Source organism: Girardinichthys multiradiatus, chromosome 12 (genome assembly GCF_021462225.1).
Source record: "Girardinichthys multiradiatus isolate DD_20200921_A chromosome 12, DD_fGirMul_XY1, whole genome shotgun sequence".
NCBI classification, from domain to species: domain Eukaryota; kingdom Metazoa; phylum Chordata; class Actinopteri; order Cyprinodontiformes; family Goodeidae; genus Girardinichthys; species Girardinichthys multiradiatus.
In genome coordinates, this window is record NC_061805.1 from 53160530 (window position 1) to 53184952 (window position 24423).

The following is a 24423-nucleotide window of genomic DNA, read 5'->3' on the forward strand; positions in this document are numbered from 1 at the left end:
TTGACCCACCCAGAACCTGTCCCTTAGAAGAACCTGTCTCTCCAGTGGAACCATGGAGATGACAGAGGACTCCTCTGAGCTGCTCCTCTTCTTCACATGATCTTTAACACCTTAATTGGATTTACAGATAATCACCCTGTACACTCTCACTGTCTCGCACACACACACACACACACACACACACTGACAGCACACGCTCAGAACTCTTCATATAAACCCAGGTAGACACAGCAGGAGGTCAAAGGTCAGGTAACTTTATTGCAAGTGGTCAAACAGTTACATGATCAAAACAACTGTCCACCTGGCCAATAGGAGGGGCACACGGTTACCATGGCAGCATTTAAAGTGACAGAGTGACAGTTTAACGTCTCAGATATCGTTAGCACTCCTCTTTTATATCAATGGGCAGTGTTAGCTTTGAGCTAACCGAGATCACTGATCCATCACTGGTATTTATTATCAGCTAGATGTTTGCATAGACTCTGATTGGACCACAGTGCAACACTGGAGCGACTCAGACCAATCAGACTTGGGTAACAGCAAAGGGCGGGGTATGTAAACAGGTTAACATGTGACCCAGGTGCTTCTGTTTAACAGATAGGGGGTGCTGAAGAAACAACTTTCAACAAATCAGAGAAAAAGAAGCTGTGGAGGAGAGCTCCACCTACAGTCAGAGCGAGGACACTACAGAGAACTACAGAGTCTTTGGTTGAATTATAACACCTGTTGGACTAAATACTGACTATACAGGTGAGTGATCGGCTCTGATACCTGACTTATCCAAACACACCTGATCCACATCTGACATAAGGACACCTGTTTGCCAACCAGCATCATGTCTGACTGAGTGTGGATGTTGAGGGATCGGAGCTTCTCACACACCTGGAACCCTGTTAGAACGGTAACCTCCTAATAAGGTGTTGATCCCTCCCACTCCAGCAGGTACTGGACCGTCCCTTGACGTGTGACACGGCGAGCCAACACTTGGTACCGCTCACCGTTGGTCAGGCGGCCCGCTGTTCCGAAATATGAGGAGATGGAGGAGTGGAGGAGGGAGGAGTCAGATTGGATGTGGGAGGAGTCAGACAGGAAGCAGGAGGGTTCTGTGGTGAGATGGGCGGGGCTTTCAGCAGCTTGAACATCAGGGATGTCAGAGGGCTCCTCCCCCACCTCACTGCGATTGGCCCACTGGCTGTAGCTGTTGCTAGGCAACTTCCTCTTCTTGCTGCCCACTCTCCTCCTGCAAAAAGACAGAAGATCCGAGTCAGGTGTTCCTCTAACAGACTGCAGGTGAGACAGAGGATGGGTTACCTGAAGTGATATGAGCCGCTGGTGGTGACAGAACCAGAGGTGGAGACGTCAGTGGAGTCTTGATCGATGCTGACGGTTCTACTGGAGCTGCTGAGGAGGAACAGGACAATAATCTGCTGTTCTAATGTTCTCTGGTCAACACACAGATCGTTGCCTGGACCTTACCTCTTCAGGCTCTGCAGCTCATCCAGAGTGAAGTCAAATATGTTAGCCATGTGGTGGTTGGAAGTCCAGCTGCAGGTCAGCTCGTTCTGCAAGGACGCATAGATGAGACTCCAGTCTGATGCTGAAACTAAACCCAATCAAAAAAACCACAGAAGAAGTCTTACGGTGGGAATGGCGTCCTCCAGGAGCCACTTGGACTTCCTTTTCTTCCTTTCAACCAGAACACTGGACACAAACAGAACATCCTGCTCTCAGATAGCGTTTATCCACTGAAGGAACTCTTGTTCTTGAACCGGTTCGGTTCACGGGCCTTTGAACTTTGGTGTTCTGTTGAGCACCGACGGCGTTTCCACCAGTTTTGGGAACCAGGCATGACTCATCGAGAGGGGGGAAAGCGAGACAGCAGAGCTGCCTGAGTTCTGTTCCTTCTAACGCCGAAACAGAACTTCCATAAAGTTCAGTTAAAATGGAAGGAGAACCGCGAGTGTAACAGAACCAGCAGTTATACAGTGAGTGTCTACAAACATAAGTAACGATTATACGGTACGCTCTTCGTCTTCACCTCCATACTTGTTGCTTCTATTGTCTGCAGCTTCGAGCCGCCCATTGGTGACGTTGCGGCTCGTGCAGAAGAACCAAGTATTCTGCAGAGCCCATGTTGAACCCGAGTTCACGCTCTGGAACGTCTTTTCGTTGGCGGAAAGACGAGTCACTGGTTGGAAATCCCGTTCAGGAACCGGAACAGGCTCAGAACCGCATTGGTGGAAAAGGGGTAAGAGTCAACCTACTGAGATCTAAGATGATAGAACTCTGACAGCCCATCTGCTGGTTCCATTCAGTTTACAGTCTGGTATCTGGACTAAAACCGTAAACTACTTGGCTTCTGATACTTGTTGATGTCTAAGGTGTCACAGGATTTACCTGGAGGAGGTCTTCTTGGAGCCCCGCCCACTGTCGTTCTGGGCACGCTCAGGAAAGAGTTTGTTGGGAGGGTTAGGAGGAACTCTGGTCCTCAGACAGAAAATGCATTTCCTCTTCTTCATCTCTTTACCACACAGGAACCTGAAGACAAACATCCAGACACCTACAAAGCCTTCCTACAGCACTTATATCCCTTCAGCGTTTCCACTCATCGACCCGTTCCAACCACAAACTTCACTGCATTTAATGTGACAGACCAACGCAGAGTAGCTCCTGTGAGGTAGGACGAAAATGACTCGTGGTTTTCTACATTTTACAGAAATAAAATTGCACCTGAGTTTGTAGAACCATCTGTGGCTGCAGTTCTAGGTCTTTACAGGTATGTCTCTAAAAGCGTCACTCGTCTAATAATTCAAATGTTTGCTCATTCTAAAATCATCTCAAGCTGACTGGATGGAGACCGTCTGTGGACATCAGTTTTAGTTCTGGACTTTGACTAGGCCAATCTAACCTATGAATGTGCTTTGTATCTCAGGCTGTATGTTCAGGGTGGTTCTCCTGCTGGAAGGTGAACCTCCACCCCAGTCCCAGGTCTTCTGAAGCCTCTAACAGGTTTTCTTCCAGATTTAGCTCCATCCATCTTCCCATCAACTCTGACCAGCTTTCCTGTCTCTGCTAAAGAAAAGCATCCCCACAGCATGATGCTGCCACCACCATGTTTCAGTGAGACCATGGTGTGTTCAGGTGGATGTGCAGTGTTAGTTTTATGAGCCCTGTCATAGCTTATAGTGGACTGGAAACTTAAGACTTCTCCTTCTCCACAACCTCCTCCCTGACCATCTCTGCTGGGTTCCTTGGACTTCCTGATGCTGGTTGGTCTCTAAAGGCCAGAAACAGAACATCTGTTGTTAGACTCAGACTAAATTACACACAGCTGGACTCTGGCTGCTGATTAGGTGACTTCTGAGGGTAGTTGGTTCAACTGAATTTGTTTTATAGAGGTGTGAAACTCCTATTATCTCCTCATGCACTCAGGTTCTACAGAGCCCTGCTAATGACCCAATGATGTGGTTCAGGTGTGTTGACAGAGAGACATCTGTGATTCAGGGGTATCAGAGTAAAAGGGGCTGAATACAAATACTTTTCAAATGTTATTTGTAAAAAACGTTGCAAAACATGAGTTATTGTTTTCCTTCCACCTCACAGTGATGCTCTACTTTGTGTCGTTCTCATAAAAACCACTGGAGTGAGTGGTTGGATCAGAACCAGGTCTGAAACAGTTGAGGAGTGTGTTTCTGCATGCATGCAGGCAAAAAATGATCAGAGCTTCTTACTTGCTCTTGTATTTATTGAGAGCATCCTGTAGGTGCTGCCCCCTTTCTGCTGGAGGAGTGTTGGACAGCTGAGGGAACAAAAACATTAACAGTCAGGTAACTGTCTGCACCAACACCTTCAGCTCCGGCTCCGACCTGCCTGGTAGCCACCGTTTGGGTCATAACCGTTTATTATGGATGAGTTCAATACGAGATATTTCAGTCAGCTCAGGTCTCCTGGTCTGGGTCAGGTGACTCTGTTACCTTTCCTAGCTGTAAATGGTCCCAGTTAGCAGAGACGAAGGCCAAAATCTCATCCAGCTCAAAGTATTTCTTCTTGCTGCTGACGGACAAGTTGTAGAGAGCCAGATGGACCACATCTACCCACCTGAGGGACAGACGGCGGACATGCTCTGACCCCTTGTTACAGACCACACACAGGAAGAGGTAGAACCTAAGCAAGACGAGAACCATCAGAACCTTCCAATAAAAACAAGGACGGAGACTCACTTGTTCCCGAACATCAAGACAGAGTCTCACCTGTCCCCGAACATCATGGAGTCCTGCAGACACTGAGTGCACGCTTCATGGAACCACTGCTGACACCTGAAACACTGCAGCATCTTCAGGTACCACCTGCACACAAAGACCATCAGCATCCAGGTAACAGCCAACATCTGCAGAGAGCTCTCTGACTGGTCATCTTACTCTCCGGGCCCGCCACAGTAACAGTAACAATGCTGCTGATTGGTTCGGTGCTGAGAGTCCCAGTTCAACGATGCCAGGTCGTATGGCAGAACCTGCTTCATGGCCCACAGGGCTTTGGCTATTGGACCTTTCTTCAGAGCGCCACCTTTCTGTGGGGAAACCCAGTCAGAGACAGACAAGTGAGTCAGAAATACGGACGAGTCAGAGACGGGTCAAGATCTGCTTAGAAACAGAAACAGTTGGTACCCGGACAGCCAAAGCGAAGACGCAGCGTCTGCAGAACCATGGGCTCAGCTCGGTGACACTGCCCTCTACTGGAGGAACGTGGCATAGCTGGTGGAAACCTGAAACAGAAACACCAGCTGATGGCCATAATAGGATGACTCTGTGGACTGGAGACACAGGCTCAGCTAAAACAAACAGAATATCATGAAAAACTTGGATCATTTCTGTCCCTCATTTCAGAAAGAGAAACTTATTTGTTACATAGATTCAACACACAGAGTGAAAACCCAAAATTCAGAATAATACATCAGATCATTAAAAAGGAAATTTTAAACAGTCAGGATTCTGTAAAGGATGTTAATTTCTATGCTCTCAGTACTTGGTCTGGATTAGGGTTAGGCATGAATTACCGCATGGAGGTGATGCAAACCTTACTTTCATAGGAAAACAGGACTTTGGACCACTGAGCAACAGTCTGGTTCTGTTTCTCCTGAGCCCAGGTAAGACTCTTGAAACCCATGTGATGGATCCATCTGAGCCTAGTGGATCTTGATACTCTGATTCCAGCCTCAGTCCACTCCCCAAATTCTTGTATGGATTCTGATTCTTCCAAGGCTGCGGTTCTGCCTGTTGTTGGTGCAGCTCTTCCTACCAGACGTTTTCCTTCCACTCAACTTTCTATGAATATACTTAGACACAGCACTCTGAGAAAAGCCAGCTTCTGTAGCAATGACTTTTGTTAGCTTCCTCTCCTTGTGAGGGGTGTCAGTGTCTGTCTTCTGGACATCTGTCCACTCAGCGGCCTTCTCCATGATCGTGTCTCCTACTGACCCAGACTGAGAGAACATCCAGAGGCCCAGGAAACCTTTGCAGGTGTTTGGAGTTAATTAGCTGATTAGAATGAATCTCTGTGATATACGTGTTTAGTTTCTGAAATGAGGGACAAAAATGTTGAACTTTTTCACGATATTCAAACGTTGTGAGATGTACCTCTATACAACTAAAGAGACTGACGAGCTGCTGCCCCCTAAAGGCTGAGACACTCACTGCAGCAAACATCATAATGATCCAGGCTTCATCACTGAGGACCAAACGGACCTAAAAGGCTCTGAGCAGCATCATCTAGTTACCTTGGCAACCATAGCAGACTCACCAATGCCACACTTTCCACAGATCAGGATCTCATTGTTCAGCTTCGATTGGATGTCAGAGTTTGGCCCCGCCCCTTGACACACTGAGCAGCGAGGCTCCTCCCCTGGGATTCCAGCTGTAACGTGATTGGACAGATTTAGGCACATGAATGAGATAAACAGTGTCTGCTCTGACCAAGCAGGGAATGATTTCACTGAGGCAGGTAAAGTTCTGTGATCCTCACAGGTGATCCTTAACGAGGATGTGACCAGTTTAGCACTACAGAGCAATCAATAAACCAGTAGGACTACTCTGTGGAACCACCAGAGGGAGTCCCTTTTGTTCGTGTCAGAGAAGCTGGGAGTGCTTGTCGTTTTCTCTCTGCTGGTATTTGATCTCCAAACGCTCCTGGACATCAGATTTCTACTCATTAACGGTCCAGGAGTTCAGGTGTTCCAGCCTACCTCTACTATGCTCCTGTGTCCCCTTAGCCTGGCTAGGCATGGACACCATCAGCGCATCGTTCACTGGTGCCCTTTGAACCCTGTTTACACCTACACCTGATACCTGTCGCTGGCTTCTTGTCACTTATTCCTTTGCCAGCCTCCACCACCTCTCTGCTCAGGCAGAGCAGACCACCGGAGCTTAAGGTCACTAGGTCAGGAACCCATGTTCTAGTCCAAAGGACTTTCTCACCACCTAGGATTTGGACTTTATGTTTGTGAACTGAACCTGGCAGAGTATTGGTGAGTTCTGTTGTTTTACTGAACCTTTACCCACTCACTGCGTACTTGAATGCATCGAGGATGGAGAGGCAGCCATTTATAAGAAGTTCAGTTATCAAAAAAGTCAAATCAGAATATTTTCTCTGTTTCCATGGAAGATCTTAAACCACAAACGTTTTGGAAAGTTATTAAATCTCTATCAGTATGTAAAAGCTCTCAGGTTCAACCCTCGTGTGTTTTAAATGGTTCTGTTCATGTCTCTGAGGTGTTAAATTGTGATAACAAGCATTTTATATCTTCAGCTTCTCTGTTTGACTCTTTGGGTTCAATTTCTGTAAAACCACATATAGATCTTCCAATATACACGGATCAGCCGTTTCACTGTGTGCCCTTCTCCAGTCAGGAAGTTCAAAACGCCCTGGAAGCTTTAGATCGTAGAAAATTCTCGTTCTGATTCGATTGATCTGTACGTTGTGAAATCAGCAGCTGATTTTTTTACCTTTTCAACCTGACAGTGGAAAATAAATTCCTTCTCTATGGAAGTCAGCTTTTATTTTTCCTTTATTAAAAGGCAGAGATCCAACAATTTGAACTAATCAAAGACCAGCATCCAGTCTATCAGCATTGGCTAAAACTCTTGAAGCTCTTGTTAGTGAGCAGTTAAAAGACGTTTTATATTCCATTACATTTTAGCAGATCGTCAGTCAGGCTTTGTCATGGTCCACAAGAGGGTGCCACAAGGTTCAGTACTTGGTTCCCTCTTATTTATTATCTCAATCAATTAATCAATCAGTCAATGTTGATAGAGCACTAGAACACACCTAAAGTGACCAAAGGTCCAAAAATTAAAACAAGAAACATCAAAAAGACACAAACACCTACAATAAAAAAACAACCCTAAAAGCAGACTTCAGGAACATGAGAACCGGAGCTAAAATGTCTCGAAGCTGCTGGAGATGAAAAGGCTGCCTGAAAAAACAAGTCTGAGCTTAGATCTAAGCTGCCTGGGTCAGTGGTGGAGTGAATGTCTAAAGAAAGTTGGAGCCACCTAATGGGATCTTCCTGGTAAAATAAAGGTTTAAATAAATTGGAATGGATCATGTTCAGGACCTCCATTGTGGATGTGGCTTTCAGGAGCTGTGGCCTGAAGGTTATTTGTGCCTGTTGTGGTGTCCACCCAAGGACCTGCTGGTGGACACCAGTGGTGATAGAAGATGGCATTCTGAAGAATGATGCCTTTAGGGCTTGGTTGTCCTTGGGGACTCCTGGTGCAGCTGACCGGAACCGGTACCGGCTGTGGCTTCAATGGATGCAGAAATTCCAGTTTTCCAGACTTCTACTTAATTAAAATTGAAAACTCTCCATCCTTAGACTTTTTCCTGAAGAGCGGTTTATTGCGCGACACCAAGTACGCGGTCGTAAAGTATGAGCTTTTCACGGACGTCTCGGGTGGACGTCCACTCTGAGTCCGCCTCGAGTACGTCTGCGGGTCAAATAGGCCTGACTCTGTGGGAGCCTCAGGTGGCTCATAGTAACTCAGGGTATGGTGGAACCAGACTGGAGCTGACCATCTAAGTAGAACAACGTAGGAACCTGCTGCTGCAACTGACCACAGAGGAAAGGATTCTGCTGAATGGACCAGGTCCTGGTTAAACTGTAAAAGATATGTATGCAGCAGATCCATTTTTATTTTAACATTCAGAACAGAACGATCCTTTATTCGTCCCTCAGCAGTAACATGTACTGGGGTCAACAGCAGATGGAAACACACAGAAGCTCACTAAAGACAATTAGAATAAAATACATTTACCGCGTGACTGAATCAGAGGTCCACTTTTAAGTGTTGCCCAGTCTGGTTCACCAAACAAGGAAGTGACGCTTCTACAGAGGTTGGACAATGAAACTGAAACACCTGGTTTTATACCACAATAATTTATTAGTATGTTGTAGGGCCTCCTTTTGCAGCCAATACAGCGTCAATTCATCTTGGGAATGACATATACAAGTTCTGCACAGTGGTCAGAGGGATTTTAAGCCATTCTTCTTGCAGGATAGTGGCCAGGTCACAGTCTGGGTGGTACGCTTCTTTGGGGCTTCTCCACACCGTAACTCTCCCGGATGTGGAGAAAACAGTAAAGGTGGACTCATCAGAGAACAATACATGTTTCACATTGTCCACAGTCCAAGATTTGCGCTCCTTGCACCATTGAAACCGACGTTTGGCATATGCATGAGTGACCAAAGGTTTGGCTATAGCAGCCCGGCCGTGTATATTGACCCTGTGGAGCTCCTGACGGACAGTTCTGGTGGAAACAGGAGAGTTGAGGTGCACATTTAATTCTGCCGTGATTTGGGCAGCCGTGGTTTTATGTTTTTTGGATACAATCCGGGTTAGCACCAGAACATCCCTTTCAGACAGCTTCCTCTTTTTTTGTATTTTCGGTCAAAGGCCAATTTTTGGCCATTTTTCACTTTTACTCACCTCAAACTTTAACGAACTCCTCCTAGGGATTTTGAGCTATCGGCTTGATATTTGGTCAATATGCAGTTAAGGGATGGGGGATTAAAAGTTATCAAATTCGTGCGTTTTCTGCCATGTTTAGGAGCTTGGCTAGAGCACAAACTTGCCGTTTGCGCCGAAAGTGAAAAAAAACTCAATCAACTTGAAACTGTCTCAGAACACAGATAACTAGTGGGTCTAACTTCATTTGAAGCACAGTGACTTTTCATAAAAGGGTGTGGCTGTGGCAGCGTGGCGAATTCTGATGTCACGCCACGGCCATACGTTTGGCTGTAAATTACACATGCATGGTCCGGTTTATTCCAAACTGAATATAGTTGATCTTTGTCAGCCCCCAAACAGCAAACCACAGATTGTAAGACAGTTCGCTCAGTGCCAGGGTTAGGGGTTAGGGTTGCCAGCTAGTTGCCACTAGTTGCCACTAGCTGGCAACACGTTGCCAGCTAGTGGCAACGTGTTGAATCGAGAGGCGGCCATGTCGATGGCGTGCAGGTGGCGATGCCAGGTTCTCACAGTCGCTGCACAGGCCGAGTTGCGCTGAGCTGCGAGGGCCTACAATGCTGCTTGCAGCTTTAATGTCATATTGTAATTATTCATAGTTTTGACCTTAGCTAAAAGCAACCCTGTGCCTTCACAAAACGTTGCCGCGGTACCAGAAATGGTACCGAGTGTGACATATTTGAACCATTAGCATCGTGGTTCTAAGCCTGGCTAACTGTTTAACTGTGTTTTATCTGTTGATGGGAAGAACATATTGGCATCAACATCGGTACTGGCCCAAACATATCGGTCCCATAAGGGAAACTGGGCTGATATTCATAACCATGTTTATTTCCATCTTGTTAGTGTTGAAAGGGAGATAATTATATATATATATTATATGGGTTATCAGCCATAAAGGAATATTTATATCAGATATTGGCCCAGACTTCTATATCGGTGTATCCTTAACTAAGTTTCCTGTGAAATGATTTGTCCTCGTCTCAGTCACCGTCTCAACGCTGTTCACCCTGACGCTCCCAGGTCCACCCTACCACGCCCAGCTCCACCTTGCCACGTTCAGGTCCATCCTGACAGAACTACAGATTTTGTGTGTTTTATTTCTCAGCAAATGAGGAGCAAATGTTTTCAGTTGAACATTTGAGCAAATATCTGCTGTCAGGTTTTACACAGAAAACGAGGAGCAACCAGTGCACTTTTTAAAGGGATGCAGAAATGTTGCAGTAATTATGCCATCATCCAAATACTTATTCACTTATATTATTTATTAACATGTAATGTTATGAAAAGGATAATATCTCTTCACCCCGCTGCAGTGAAAATGTATCTATCCTGCTTGGACTTGTCCTTGTGGACATTTTTGGCCATTTGTTTGTTCATTAACTGCTCATAGTGAAAGCATAAAATGCTGGAGCAGCCTTGGTCAACCTAAATAAAGGAATTCAAACTTCAATATCTCTACTTTTTTATAAATTATAAACTGAATATGACCCTTTGACATCATGACACTGGTTTAGTTGATTCTGGACCTGCCTAAACCCCCAACTGGTTCTGGAAGCTCAGACCTGATTTGACTGATGAATAAAGACAAAAACCTTGTATCTCATGTTCATCTCACCATGTTGGATGTCCTTCCAAAGGACCCAGAACTTGGAGTTGTCCTCGAATGTGACGAAGCAGCTCTGCCTAGGGGGGCTCACCTGTCCGCCAATCAGAACAACACACTCAGACCTCCAAGCCAATCAGAACAGACTGCTGACACAATAATGTGTACAGGTAAACTCACCCTCTGGATCTTTCCTACGTAATAAAGCCCATCTGACCAACGACAGAGAACAAACTGACCCTCACTCAGGTTAGTCTCCGCCCCCTCATCCTCAAGGATTCCTCTGCTGTGGCATGCCCCGCCCCCTGGAGACACCTGAGGGTCCAGACTGCAGAAGGGTTCGATCAGGTCCTCAAACATCCTGTAGACAGAGAGAGACAGATGTGAGACAAATAGACAGACATGTTAGACATGAAAGGAGAGGCAGTGACAGACAGGTGAGACACCTGAGGGTCCAGACTGCAGAAGGTCTTGATGAGCTTCCTGGACATCCAGCAGAGACAGACAGATGTGACATCGGGAAGACAGACACTGAGACAGACGGATGTAAAGACAGAAAGACAGTTGTTCAGCTTGCTGCTGTGATTCATTCCTGAACTGTCAGGGGGTTTCTGACAGGTCAGAGCATGCGCAGTACACCTCTTGATCATGGACCGTTAACTAACCTGCTAACCACAGAAAGCAGCACACCCTGAGCCGGTAAACCCGTTAATAACTGAGGATAGCTGAGTAACAGAACCTTCCTCTCATCATCAGTACCATCCTGTTAGTATCAGTCACTGTCTACATTAATACCACTGCTCAGCTCTGATCGGACTGAGCCGGACCGGTGTCAACCAGCCTAACCGGGTCCTGTTCCAGAACAACGCCCGGTCTCACCTCTGAAGCGTTCACGGTCTCTCCTCCCTCCTGGTCCTCTCCGAGCTGCTCGGGTTCTGGTGCCCGTGAGGCAGTCAGGAGTTCGGTACCGGCTCAGAGAGTGTCTGTGTCCTGCTGCTCTCCGTGTCCGCCTGGTTCTCCTGTTTCTGTTTCGCGGAGCTGAACTTCAAACGTTCTCAGCCGCCATTTTTTCATTTTCCCGCGAATCACAGCCTGAGTTTTTTTTGACTCGGTGGCGTGGCCACGTGACCACGTCATCAGCGATGGGTGGCGATCATCCGGTTATTACCCACGAACATAAAGTATTTATACATTTATAGATAGATAGATAGATAGATAGATAGACAGATAGATAGATAGATAGATAGATAGATAGATAGCTCCTAATGAGTAAAGTAATAAGATTTATTCAGCTTGAAAACACATTTTGTGCTTTAATACAACATATTGAACATCTGAGGAGACCCTACTCCATAATAGCTGTTTTTACTTTGGCTGAAATGCTTCCTGTCTCCATCTGTCTCTGACTCTGACATCAGTCTGAGGAAAGTTTAAGTCTCACTCCTCACTTTTGGCTTAAGATGTTTGAGGAGTTTCTTGCATGTTCAGCCTGTTTCAAGTCACCTCACAGCATCTGAGATCAAAATCTGGACTGTGATCTTTGCTTCAGGTATAATTTTTTAACACTTGTTCTCACATTTGTTTTCTCATACGCAGTAAAGTTAGTGGTGAGCTGGTCAGGTTCTGCAGTAACAAACCCCAAACCATGATACCTTCACATCCATGCTTCAGAGCTTTTCTTGGAATGCTACATGTGTTTTATTGCAAATATGACTCTGTTCTGGTGTCCACATACAGGTCCTTCTCAAAATATTAGCATATTGTGATAAAGTTCATTATTTTCCATAATGTAATGATGAAAATTTAACATTCATATATTTTAGATTCATTGCACACTAACTGAAATATTTCAGGTCTTTTATTGTCTTAATACAGATGATTTTGGCATACAGCTCATGAAAACCCAAAATTCCTATCTCACAAAATTAGCATATCATTAAAAGGGTCTCTAAACGAGCTATGAACCTAATCATCTGAATCAACGAGTTAACTCTAAACACCTGCAGAAGATTCCTGAGGCCTTTAAAACTCCCAGCCTGGTTCATCACTCAAAACCCCAATCATGGGTAAGACTGCCGACCTGACTGCTGTCCAGAAGGCCACTATTGACACCCTCAAGCAAGAGGGTAAGACACAGAAAGACATTTCTGAACGAATAGGCTGTTCCCAGAGTGCTGTATCAAGGCACCTCAGTGGGAAGTCTGTGGGAAGGAAAGTGTGGCAGAAAACGCTGAACAACGAGAAGAGGTGACCGGACCCTGAGGAAGATTGTGGAGAAGGGCCGATTCCAGACCTTGGGGGACCTGCGGAAGCAGTGGACTGAGTCTGGAGTAGAAACATCCAGAGCCACCGTGCACAGGCGTGTGCAGGAAATGGGCTACAGGTGCCGCATTCCCCAGGTCAAGCCACTTTTGAACCAGAAACAGCGGCAGAAGAGCCTGACCTGGGCTACAGAGAAGCAGCACTGGACTGTTGCTCAGTGGTCCAAAGTACTTTTTTCGGATGAAAGCAAATTCTGCATGTCATTCGGAAATCAAGGTGCCAGAGTCTGGAGGAAGACTGGGGAGAAGGAAATGCCAAAATGCCAGAAGTCCAGTGTCAAGTACCCACAGTCAGTGATGGTCTGGGGTGCCGTGTCAGCTGCTGGTGTTGGTCCACTGTGTTTTATCAAGGGCAGGGTCAATGCAGCTAGCTATCAGGAGATTTTGGAGCACTTCATGCTTCCATCTGCTGAAAAGCTTTATGGAGATGAAGATTTCATTTTTCAGCACGACCTGGCACCTGCTCACAGTGCCAAAACCACTGGTAAATGGTTTACTGACCATGGTATCACTGTGCTCAATTGGCCTGCCAACTCTCCTGACCTGAACCCCATAGAGAATCTGTGGGATATTGTGAAGAGAACGTTGAGAGACTCAAGACCCAACACTCTGGATGAGCTAAAGGCCGCTATCGAAGCATCCTGGGCCTCCATAAGACCTCAGCAGTGCCACAGGCTGATTGCCTCCATGCCACGCCGCATTGAAGCAGTCATTTCTGCCAAAGGATTCCCGACCAAGTATTGAGTGCATAACTGTACATGATTATTTGAAGGTTGACGTTTTTTGTATTAAAAACACTTTTCTTTTATTGGTCGGATGAAATATGCTAATTTTGTGAGATAGGAATTTTGGGTTTTCATGAGCTGTATGCCAAAATCATCCGTATTAAGACAATAAAAGACCTGAAATATTTCAGTTAGTGTGCAATGAATCTAAAATATATGAATGTTACATTTTCATCATGACATTATGGAAAATAATTAACTTTATCACAATATGCTAATATTTTGAGAAGGACCTGTATTTCTGTCCATATCTCCTGGTCCTCTCTGGCAAACCTTAGTCTGGCCTGGTTTCCTCCTCACACATCTCCCAAGAAGCTTGAACTATTTCTGATTCCGAGGGATGCACTATATGACAATTTGGGCCAATATCAATATTCAATATTAATATTGCTGTTATGGCCCATAGCCAACATTTACTGATATAACATATATTTCCATCCCCTTTCAACACTATCAAAAAATGAAAACATCGCTGACGTTTCTTCCCTGCTTCAGTTAAACACATCCCAGTCCTGCTCTGCATCGATATCACCCCCACCCCCAAAAAAAAAAAAAACCCACAAGCAGCAGAAAGATAGAAATAATCATCAGTTGTCAATGTCAGCCCGGTTTTATTTATCGGATCGATAGCAATATCTTGATTGTGGGCCGATAATGATGTTACTGCAGATATATTGTGCATACATGTTCTTTTTATATTGGTGGTCTCCTCTTGGGTTGAACTTGCTTGTTCAACCAGACCTGGACATGTTTGCTGTTGCTTTAAATGTCCTCCCCTTCCAAACAGTGAAATGGCCTATTTAAATCCCTTGGGCTTTAAAATAAAATAAAGTAATAAAAATGAAACACACGTGTTCTAAAAGAACAGCCGTGGGGTTTGAATTAGAACACTGAATGGTGGGGGCAGAGGTCACAGAAGTTCAGTTTAAGTACATTTTAAGCACACTCAGTGTTTCATATTGCTTGTTCTTATTTATATCTGCAGATGCTGTTTATTTTTGTCTTCATGGCTACGTTTATGTGAACATAAATAATCGGAATAAACGGCCAATCCGAGTAAAAATGTGTCATGTAAACATGTCAGTCGTTCTATTCGGATCGGATTCGGCAGGATCGACTGAGAGGGGTGGTTTATGACGATTAACAATCCGATCGACATACATGTAAACGCTTGACAGGATCAAGTTATTCTGAATGAGGCGAGGTGACCTAAGTGCGCATGTGCACCCCGCATCAGCGTGACGTATTTCCAGCTTGAATGGCTAAACGCTCTGGCTAGATGCTAACAGAATATTCTGATCAGCAAGTTTACACAACACATTTTTAGTCCGATTGGCCGTTTTATTTCGATTACTTATGTCCATATAAACAGTATAATCCAATTATTTTTTGTTTTTTAATCTGAATACATTTTAAACCGATTGCGAAATGTTGTGCATGCAAACATAGCTAACGATGACCTTTACTAGTACCGACTGGAACATTAATATTATTTGGAAAAGTCCATTTCCAAACATTGCGTTAGTTTTTAAAGAAGAAAACCCAAAACGTCGGTTCAAAACCAAAAGAATTTCAAAAGTATGGACGGTTGTAGGACCCAACAGACCAGCACCATTAGGTAGGGACTTTGTCAGGAATAAAAAGGTACCGTCTTTTGTGAAACGTTTCATCTCGACCATGTTTCAATTCCTAGCACCTGAGGAACTTTGCACCTTCGTCAACAACCACAAGGAGAGAACATTTGATGATGCCACAGAGTTTATACCTGAAAGTCTGGCAAGAAATATGAAGAACAGGAATATGTTTATCATCATAGATTAAAAATGTATTCACTTTGGTTTACCAAACAAAAATGAGAAATGTGATGTAATAAACCTAAAGGACAAATAAATGAGGTTTAAAATGCTTCTAATTCAGATGAAGTAAACATCTGTTGAACATTTAGATCTAATCGGAGTGGACAGTTTTCTCAGTTAGATCCAACTGAACCACAGAGTCAGCTGAGGACAGAAACACTGTTCCTTCCTGTAAGCTGATTCATCTCCATCTTCATTTCTCACACAAACAGAAGAGGTTCAAAGATCACAACAGGACTCACTTATTGGTTTTAATGTCCTGGGATTTAAACCCCAAAGCTTGGATCAGTCAGACTGGTTCAGTCCAAAACTGTTTAATAATCAAATGCTCAGCACTACAATCACTGATCACTCATTGATATGGACCCAGTATTGATCAGGAAAACAGCAGACACACAGCACCACAGGAATGGATCAGTTCAGAACAACATTATATTATACAAGTAGGGGTTCTAGAGATCTGTAGCGCAGAGCTGGACTTGCTCCTGCCTCAAGACCCAGTTCAGGACTCTGGTTTCCTGGGTCGTATCTTCATCTCTGTGAACCGCAGCGAGTACTGCCACCCGGTCCAGCTGGACCACTCCACACCGTCAGCATAGGAAGCATGACCTCCTCTCAGGTACTGTCCGTTCAGGTTGGAGGTGTGGCAGTTTCGGTACCACCATGCCCCCTGGTAGTATGCTGCACAGTTGTTCTCAGACTGGTCCTGGTCCCGGTCTTTGGTGGTAAATCGCATCCCAGAGTGTTTAAGGAGAGAGTCCCCTGAAGGAGGTAGACGGAGAGTACTGAGTACAGTGTAGCTTTGTCTAACATGCAGTTCTACACTGTAGTAGTCCGTGGTAGTTATTTGTGTGCAGTACCTGCAGTCCCAGAGTACCCATCCACAGTCAGTGGGTATCCGTCCTCCTCAGGGTTCACAGAATCTCGACCGACAGAGAAATCAGAGTAAAGAGCGAAAGCTGTGGCGTTATCGAAGTCTGCCATGTCGATACGCAACTCGAAACCTCCTGACCTGGTGAGGGCATAAATCCTCTGCAGACCTAAGAGACAGGCAGACGGAGTCACTTAGTCAGCTTTGCTTCTCCAGATAACACACAATGAAACAAACACATCAAAATTTTAAAGCAAAACTGCCCTGGTGCATGTAGGCAACCAGCTTCTCTATATGGTACACCTGTAATGCTGAGACAGGACATATGAAGAAATATTTAAAAACAGACAGACAAAAGGGGGGGCGGTGTCCTGTGTCCTATTTGTGTTGGTCCCAAGCTCGTTTAAATGCAGATGATTGCGTCATGAAGAGTATCCGGCGTAAAACTGTTGCCACGTCTCCCATGCGAGTCAAGAACGTTATCTCCATACTCAATCGCTCAAGGTCGGGATTAACAACAACTGCCATTGGTGCTGCTGAGCACCGGTTGAAATCGGACTACTGTTGGTCAGCAAAGAAGAAGAGGAGGAAAACACAGAGAGAGAAGAGGAAAGGCAGGAGTCTAGGACTGAGAGTAAAGTAGGAACTTTGAATATTGCGACTATGACAGGAGAAGCCAGAGTTGGCTGACATGATGGAGAGGAAGAAGGTGAGATGTTCAGGAGACCAAGTGGAAAGGTAGCAAGGCTAGAAGCTCAGGAGCAGGGTGCTACCATGGTGTGGAGGAGAAGAGACATGATGTAGAAGTTATCTTCAAGGAGGAGATTGTCAGGAAGGTTCTGGCGGTGAGAACAGTGTCAGAGAAATGAAGGTTGTTAGTGGTAATGCCCCACAGGTAGGATGGGAGTTAGAGGAGAAGGAGAAGGTCTGGAGCAAGTTCGCCGAAGTGATGCAGAATATCTCCAGAGCTGAGAGCATGGTGATTGGTGCAGAACTCAATGGACATGATGGAGCAGGGAACAGAGGTGATGAGGACGTGATGGGCAGGGTTGGTATGAAGAAGGTGGTAGACTTTGTAAAGATGATGGAATTGGCTGTAGTGAACACTTTCTTCTAGAAAAGGCTGGAACACAGGATGACCTACAGGAGCAGAGCTAGGAGCATAAAGGTGGATTACATCTTGTGTAGAACATGTAATCTGAAGGAACTCGGTCACTGCAGGTAGTGAAAAGTAAGAGTGTTGCTTGACTGCACAGGATGGTGGTGTGTAGAATGAATCTGATGGTGAAGAAGATGAAGAGGACAAAGGTAGAACAGAGGACAAAGTGGTGAAAGCTGAGCCTGGTCACACAGGCTCCGGGTGACCAGAAGGTGCTTCCAGAGGACTGGAAAACTACAGCTAATTCCATCAAGGAGACAGGTAGGAGAGTACTTGGGATGTCTTCTGGAAGGAAAGTTGGTAAGGACACCTGGTGGTGGAATAAGGAAGGACAGGAGTGGATACAGAGAAAGAGATCAGCTGAGAAGAAGTGGGACACTGAGAGGACTGAAGAGTCTCCAGGAGAACAGGGAGACTCAGCATAAAGTGAAGGTGGAGATAGCTAAGGCCAAACTAAGTAAGGACAGTAAGGAGGGAGAGAAGGATTTATACAGATTGGAGAGGGAGAGAGATGGAGATGGGAAGGATGTTCAGCAGGTCAGGGTGATTAAAGACCAAGATGGAGATGAACTGACAGGCGTGATAGGAAGATAAAAGGAGTACTTTCAAGAGTTGATGAATGAGGAAAATGAGAGAGAACAAAGATCAGAAGAAGCAACCATTGTGGATCAGGAAGAAGGAAAGAATAAAGTCAGGAAGGTGCTGAAACATCTGTAAAAACAACGTTGTTCAGTTCAACATTAACAACTGAGCTCCACTAATGAACAACAACGTATGCTGGTTTATGCTCCACCAGCTGAACGTCTGGGTGTTGACCCTTCACACGGAGGCTCTGTAACAAAGTGACGGCCTTGTTGGCTCAAGTAATCAGAGCTGAGAGTCTCTCTGTTCCTTCATTGGCACAATAATAAAGTTCATTAACACACCCAACCAGTGCTCCCCTGTAGTGATCCCAAAGCCGTCCCTGTAGGCCTCCCAGCCCCTGAAGAAGTTCACCGAGCCATCCTCCCTCCTCTGGATCACCTGCAGAACATACACAGACATTAGAAGACACCAGTGCCTCACAGTGCGGAGACAGGTGTTCCTGTGCGTGTCCACCACAGGATCAGCATATTTAGCTTATTATAGAGGTTCACTGCTCAAAAGATAAATCCTCTGTTTCACCAAGGTGTTGTCAAATAAACCAACAGGGTAACCAAAGACAACATCTTATAAAATAAATAAAACACACAGAAAGACTGTAGGTAAAATCGTTCCTCAGAACATGGTGGAACACAACAGATCAGGCGTGCAGCTCCACCTGAGTTGAACCGGTCCTTTCTGAGCTGTGATATGTTCTTATATGAAACGATGAAGAATTAGAAATTCAGACCGACACATTCAGCAGGTCTGTTATCTTGACTTTAATTAGATCTTTCAACATCTGAAAACGTCCAGTTAGTCAGAAGCTCTGAGGCCTCTACCAATCTGCAGATCCCCTGATGACCGGTAGAGGCACTGGTGCTCTGTGTGTATCTGTGCGCGTACCGTCCAGCCTCCCCCGTCGGTGCTCATGTCGCAGTAAACCATGAAGCCGTCAGGATCATGTGTCGGAAACACAGAATACACTCCGTCCTGAGAGACGCCGGATGCTAAAATGTTGCTGCAGTCTCTGGGTTGGACCGCTGAGAAGACAGGTTGCCATGGACACAATCAGAGCTTAATTAAAACAAGCTATTGATGACTATGTAACCTGTATGCTACATATTGACCTGTCTATTACTTCTGTGTTGTTACCTGAGTCTCACCTGTCTGTGTGAGGTCTCGGCTCAGCTCAGACTTCAGCCTCCTCAGGCTCTCTGCCTCCCTCTTGAGGCCGAGCAGAGAATCACTGAAACTCTCTGCTAGTTTCAAAACACCAGAGTGACTGTCAGACAGCACCTGTGCAGGTGACAGCCCAGTAAGTTAATAGTCTGTTGTATTGATCAACAACTGCTACGTTAGCTTCAGATATGTAACTCCACCTGGATGACACGACTCTGTTCGCTCTGCAGTCTGTCCATCCGTTGATCCAGAACACCTTGACCCCTTTTTAGGGAATCTGTTTCCAGCCTCAGGTTGTGGGCATGGCCTGTTAACACCTTCAGATCATCACCCAGCTTCTGAAACGCCCCCCTCTCCTTCCACTCATCTGCGTTGTGATCGGTCAGTGTCCTCAGCAGCGAGCTCTGCAGGGCCTCCCAGCGCAGGAAGTGTTCGCTGAAGTCTGGACAGTTTGGGTCCAGAAAGACGCTGACCGGTTCTCCGTCTGTCACACGCGATATGGTCACCAGGGCACCGGAGTCTTTGGTAATGGTGGAAATGGCAGGTGCTGAGACTCCACCCCTGTTACCATGACAACAGTGTGTGAATATTCAGGCCAAGACATGGACAGGTGAATAGAGCAGACAGGTGTTACCTGCTGATGAAGGGTAGAGGATACTGGGTGAGATGCAGGACTGTCAGTGTCGCCGTGACGATGGCTGCTATGACGAGCAGCACAATGACCGACCATAAGAGGAAGGTGCAGCACCTCTATATACACACACACACACACACACACACACACCGTGAGAATCTGGATTCAGGCCTGAGCTAGAACTGCTCTGATGGTTCTGTCTCTCTGTGTTGGACCTTCTCAGTTGTTGTTGAACAGCGCAGATGCAGCTGAGGTGGAACCTTTATCTGACAGAGGAGCCTAGTTTGGATTATTCAGATATTACTGATGGACTTGTATTTGTGATGTTATGGTTTCAGCAGACAGAGAAGCAGAACCAACAGACTGCTGCCCTGAAGCAGCTGTGTGATGTTTCTCGTTCAGTACCAGGATTACTTTGACAGGGACAGTAAACCCACAGATGCTCAGATTATTTATTTTCTGTCTGCATGTTGAAGATATAATCTAAGATGCTGAGCATGAAGTCGGAGCTCTGCTGAAGAGATCCAGGCTGTTGTGCAGAATTTAATCTGTGGTTCCTCAGCAGGTCAGTGAAGCTGACAGATGCTACAGATTACACACACTTTGATCTGACGGTTTAACTCCAGATTAACACGGATTAACTCCAGAGCCTCAGAGTGGGACACGGAACCGGAGCGTGTTTGACTCACCTTGTACTTGTTTGGTCTCTTGCTGTCCAGCTCCGAGCTGCTGTTGTTCATGATGGTCCACTCATCATTCAGCATCATCCTGAAACACCAACAGACTGGTTTACACCTCTGACTGTTCACAGACCTGCCCCAACACCTTCATCCTGGTCCAAACAAATCCAGAGGCCACGTAGAACAGTCTTCCAGAACTTTCCAGATAGCTGTCAGATGCTACTCAAAGAGATGCTGCAACATCATGCTTCTATACCAAACCAACACTAAGCATCAGCAGTCATCTGACACACAACAGAACCATCATGTTCTTCATAAATGACTCCAAACAGAACAGAACCTTTCCAGGCTCACTATGCAGAACACCATCTTGTAACACCAATCAATTATTAGAACTTCAGAAGTCTCATTGACCCGTCACCTTCACCCACCAATCGGAGGCAGCTTGGGTTTTTCTGAGGACTCTTTGGGATGAAGGGCAGAGAAGCTGGAATCAAACTCACAACCTGCCAATTCCCAGACAACCTCTGTTCCACTGAGCCACAGCTCCTCCAGTGGTGGTTAAATTTTGATTCCTAACTTGGACCGGTGGCTCTGGTAAGAACTTGCCTATGCAGTTGTCCGTTACAGAGACCTTGGGTGTGCTTTGGTGACGCATAAAGTGAAATAAACTGAAGGTCCATCGTTTTCTAAATCAGCTATTTATCCTCCTGTAGAACTTCTAGAAGCTACACCAACATCCATGTAAAAACCTCCACTACCTGAAGATCATCACACTAATGGTTATTTTGGATCTGAACAGGAAGTTGATCAGAGAACCTAAAGAGAAACTTTCAGAAACGCCGTAAAGACCCTAGGAAGCTGTTCCAGGAACCCTCAGATGTTCTTCTTGGTTGCTTCAAAATAAACACAGTCCATATTGAGAGGATTTCTTTGGACTTTGGTCGCTTTTTCATTCTGTTTTAGTCCAGTCCTGGTACCTGAGAGCAACAGTGAAGCTGATGTTTGATAAATGACACAAGAACCAGACTGAGAATCAGGAACAATGTCTCTGAACAAAGGAACAATAGCAAGGGGTGTCCACAGAAGATCTTTCGAGTGTTTCTCAAGAGGACTGTGAGAAACTTCTCACAGAGAAGTAAGACAGAAGAATGATGATAGACCATCTAAACATCGTTAGGAACTCAGAGACTCTGTTCTTCTCTCTGATTGAACCAGTGCCTGCAGGTATGCCCTGTTGTCCTAACAGACAGATTTGGACTGGTGTCTTGTGACTGAAGATGACAGAAGGTCTGAAGCTGCTGATCTGCGAGCTGAGCAGCTGCTGGGCTTGTTCTTGCCGAGGTTCTGCCAGTTCCTCTTTAATCTGACTGATCAACTCTGACTCTAAACTCCTGAATGTGACAGTAACACCTGTCTGTCCATTTCATCTGAAGCTGCATCCATGTGGGAAGCTGTCAAGACCTCTTAGTCTGAAGATGGCTCATTTTAAAGTTCTGGTCTACAGAAATAAACTTTTATTTAATGCATTCCTGTTCAGAATTAAATCAGCTGAATCCTTCATCTTATTCCTGGTTTAACTGTAACAACCCAGCCTGTCTGAACTGTGTCACAGGTAGAACTTTAGTTCTAAGTTAAAACATCTACAGTAGATGAGATGATGGGAGCGGTTGAGTCTGAGTGTCTGCTGCAGATCAGAACTGGATCTGAAACAAACTCAGTCTGCTGAAGAAGATCCTAACTCCTAATCGCTACTAAAATGAAACAACATGGGGCAAGTTGTAGCAGTAAATGGGTGTCCCACATTCAGAGGGTATGAGTCCTCAATGCAGCCGTCCGGGGTTGGATTCCAGATCCTGGGACCTGCTGCATGTCTTCCCAACTTCTCCCTCTGTCATTCCTGTCTGCTTACTGTGAAATAAGGCTCACTAGTGCCACAAAACATTTAAATAATGAAAGAAATGTGTTCAACATCCTCATCTTCCTATCAGGTGCTGTTCAGTTTTCCATCAATGATCATCATTGATTATCTGTTCAAAACAACTTCTTCCTATGACCAAGGTATCAACAAGAAACCCCATTCTGACCAATCAGCTGATCCCCCAATCAATAACTGACCTTATTGTCTTCAGGATCCAGATGAACAGAAATCCAGAAAATTTCCCAGTAGTTCCGTTTGAAGCCGTGTTCAGGTCAGCTTGCAGAAATCCTCTGCTGTGGTAATCTCATCAGTTCCCTGTGGATTTATGTACTTTAGCCTGTCCCTGCTAACTGAGCATGCTCAGTGTGATCAGAGTGAGGAAGACTCCAACGGGAAACCCAAACAGCTGGACTCTCTGAGGAACATCAGAAACAGGAAGTTCTGACATGCTGTAGGGATCATGGGAACAGCGCTAGGCTGGTTTAAATCTTATTTGTCTGACAGATTCCAGTTTGTTCATGTAAATGATAAATCATCTTTAAACTCCAGGGTTAATTGTGGAGTACCACAGGGTTCAGTACTTGGGCCAATTCTCTTTACTATATACAGGTCCTTCTCAAAATATTAGCATATTGTGATAAAGTTCATTATTTTCCATAATGTAATGATGAAAATGTAACATTCATATATTTTAGATTCATTGCACACTAACTGAAATATTTCAGGTCTTTTATTGTCTTAATACGGATGATTTTGGCATACAGCTCATGAAAACCCAAAATTCCTATCTCACAAAATTAGCATATCATTAAAAGGGTCTCTAAACGAGCTATGAACCTAATCATCTGAATCAACGAGTTAACTCTAAACACCTGCAAAAGATTCCTGAGGCCTTTAAAACTCCCAGCCTGGTTCATCACTCAAAACCCCAATCATGGGTAAGACTGCCGACCTGACTGCTGTCCAGAAGGCCACTATTGACACCCTCAAGCAAGAGGGTAAGACACAGAAAGACATTTCTGAACAAATAGGCTGTTCCCAGAGTGCTGTATCAAGGCACCTCAGTGGGAAGTCTGTGGGAAGGAAAAAGTGTGGCAGAAAACGCTGCACAACGAGAAGAGGTGACCGGACCCTGAGGAAGATTGTGGAGAAGGGCCGATTCCAGACCTTGGGGGACCTGCGGAAGCAGTGGACTGAGTCTGGAGTAGAAACATCCAGAGCCACCGTGCACAGGCGTGTGCAGGAAATGGGCTACAGGTGCCGCATTCCCCAGGTCAAGCCACTTTTGAACCAGAAACAGCGGCAGAAGCGCCTGACCTGGGCTACAGAGAAGCAGCACTGGACTGTTGCTCAGTGGTCCAAAGTACTTTTTTCGGATGAAAGCAAATTCTGCATGTCATTCGGAAATCAAGGTGCCAGAGTCTGGAGGAAGACTGGGGAGAAGGAAATGCCAAAATGCCAGAAGTCCAGTGTCAAGTACCCACAGTCAGTGATGGTGTGGGGTGCCGTGTCAGCTGCTGGTGTTGGTCCACTGTGTTTTATCAAGGGCAGGGTCAATGCAGCTAGCTATCAGGAGATTTTGGAGCACTTCATGCTTCCATCTGCTGAAAAGCTTTATGGAGATGAAGATTTCATTTTTCAGCACGACCTGGCACCTGCTCACAGTGCCAAAACCACTGGTAAATGGTTTACTGACCATGGTATCACTGTGCTCAATTGGCCTGCCAACTCTCCTGACCTGAACCCCATAGAGAATCTGTGGGATAT

At 45.4% G+C, this 24423-nt stretch overlaps 2 protein-coding genes across 5 annotated transcripts; both read right to left on the reverse strand.

The window, feature by feature from the left end:
* Positions 1–238: 238 nt before the first annotated feature.
* On the reverse strand, positions 239–11729 carry phf19 (PHD finger protein 19). 4 transcript variants are annotated; one of them, XM_047380400.1, is made up of 15 exons: positions 11506–11729; positions 11073–11157; positions 10807–10987; positions 10639–10720; positions 5797–5910; positions 4665–4762; positions 4419–4567; positions 4251–4346; positions 3975–4164; positions 3732–3799; positions 2398–2538; positions 1641–1701; positions 1477–1562; positions 1312–1398; positions 239–1240 (listed from the first exon to the last, which is right to left on the reverse strand). In XM_047380400.1, the coding sequence occupies exons 2-15, from the start codon at positions 11141–11143 to the stop codon at positions 910–912; spliced, it is 1755 nt and encodes a 584-aa protein (XP_047236356.1). In that variant the 5' UTR covers positions 11144–11157; positions 11506–11729; the 3' UTR covers positions 239–909. The 4 variants fall into 4 exon arrangements, with proteins under 4 accessions (XP_047236356.1, XP_047236354.1, XP_047236355.1 ...); XM_047380398.1 differs by having other exon boundaries at positions 1312–1401; positions 11506–11728; XM_047380399.1 differs by lacking the exon at positions 11506–11729 and adding an exon at positions 11292–11485 and having other exon boundaries at positions 1312–1401.
* A 4104-nt stretch (positions 11730–15833) lies between these two features.
* On the reverse strand, positions 15834–23064 carry LOC124877327 (fibrinogen C domain-containing protein 1-like). The gene is made up of 9 exons (XM_047380430.1): positions 22854–23064; positions 20745–20823; positions 20056–20171; positions 19622–19982; positions 19406–19538; positions 19146–19282; positions 18545–18641; positions 16449–16628; positions 15834–16350 (listed from the first exon to the last, which is right to left on the reverse strand). The coding sequence occupies exons 2-9, from the start codon at positions 20820–20822 to the stop codon at positions 16091–16093; spliced, it is 1362 nt and encodes a 453-aa protein (XP_047236386.1). The 5' UTR covers position 20823; positions 22854–23064; the 3' UTR covers positions 15834–16090.
* Positions 23065–24423: the final 1359 nt, after the last annotated feature.

What these genes read in the sequence shown, in the direction of transcription:
- phf19 (XM_047380398.1), bottom strand. Translation starts at nt 11,143, where the DNA reads ATGTCACATCTGTCTGTCTCTGCTGGATGTCCAGGAAGCTCATCAAGA. An exon ending in CTCAATAAATACAAGAGCAA is followed by an intron (nt 2,539 to 3,731) that starts GTAAGAAGCTCT and finishes GTTTGTCTTCAG; the next exon opens with GTTCCTGTGTGGTAAAGAGA. An exon ending in TCCAAGAAGACCTCCTCCAG is followed by an intron (nt 1,702 to 2,397) that starts GTAAATCCTGTG and finishes GTTTGTGTCCAG; the next exon opens with TGTTCTGGTTGAAAGGAAGA.
- LOC124877327 (XM_047380430.1), bottom strand. Translation starts at nt 20,822, where the DNA reads ATGATGCTGAATGATGAGTGGACCATCATGAACAACAGCAGCTCGGAG. An exon ending in AGAGACCAAACAAGTACAAG is followed by an intron (nt 20,172 to 20,744) that starts GTGAGTCAAACA and finishes GTGTGTATATAG; the next exon opens with AGGTGCTGCACCTTCCTCTT. An exon ending in TACAGGGGAGCACTGGTTGG is followed by an intron (nt 16,629 to 18,544) that starts GTGTGTTAATGA and finishes CCTGTCTCTTAG; the next exon opens with GTCTGCAGAGGATTTATGCC.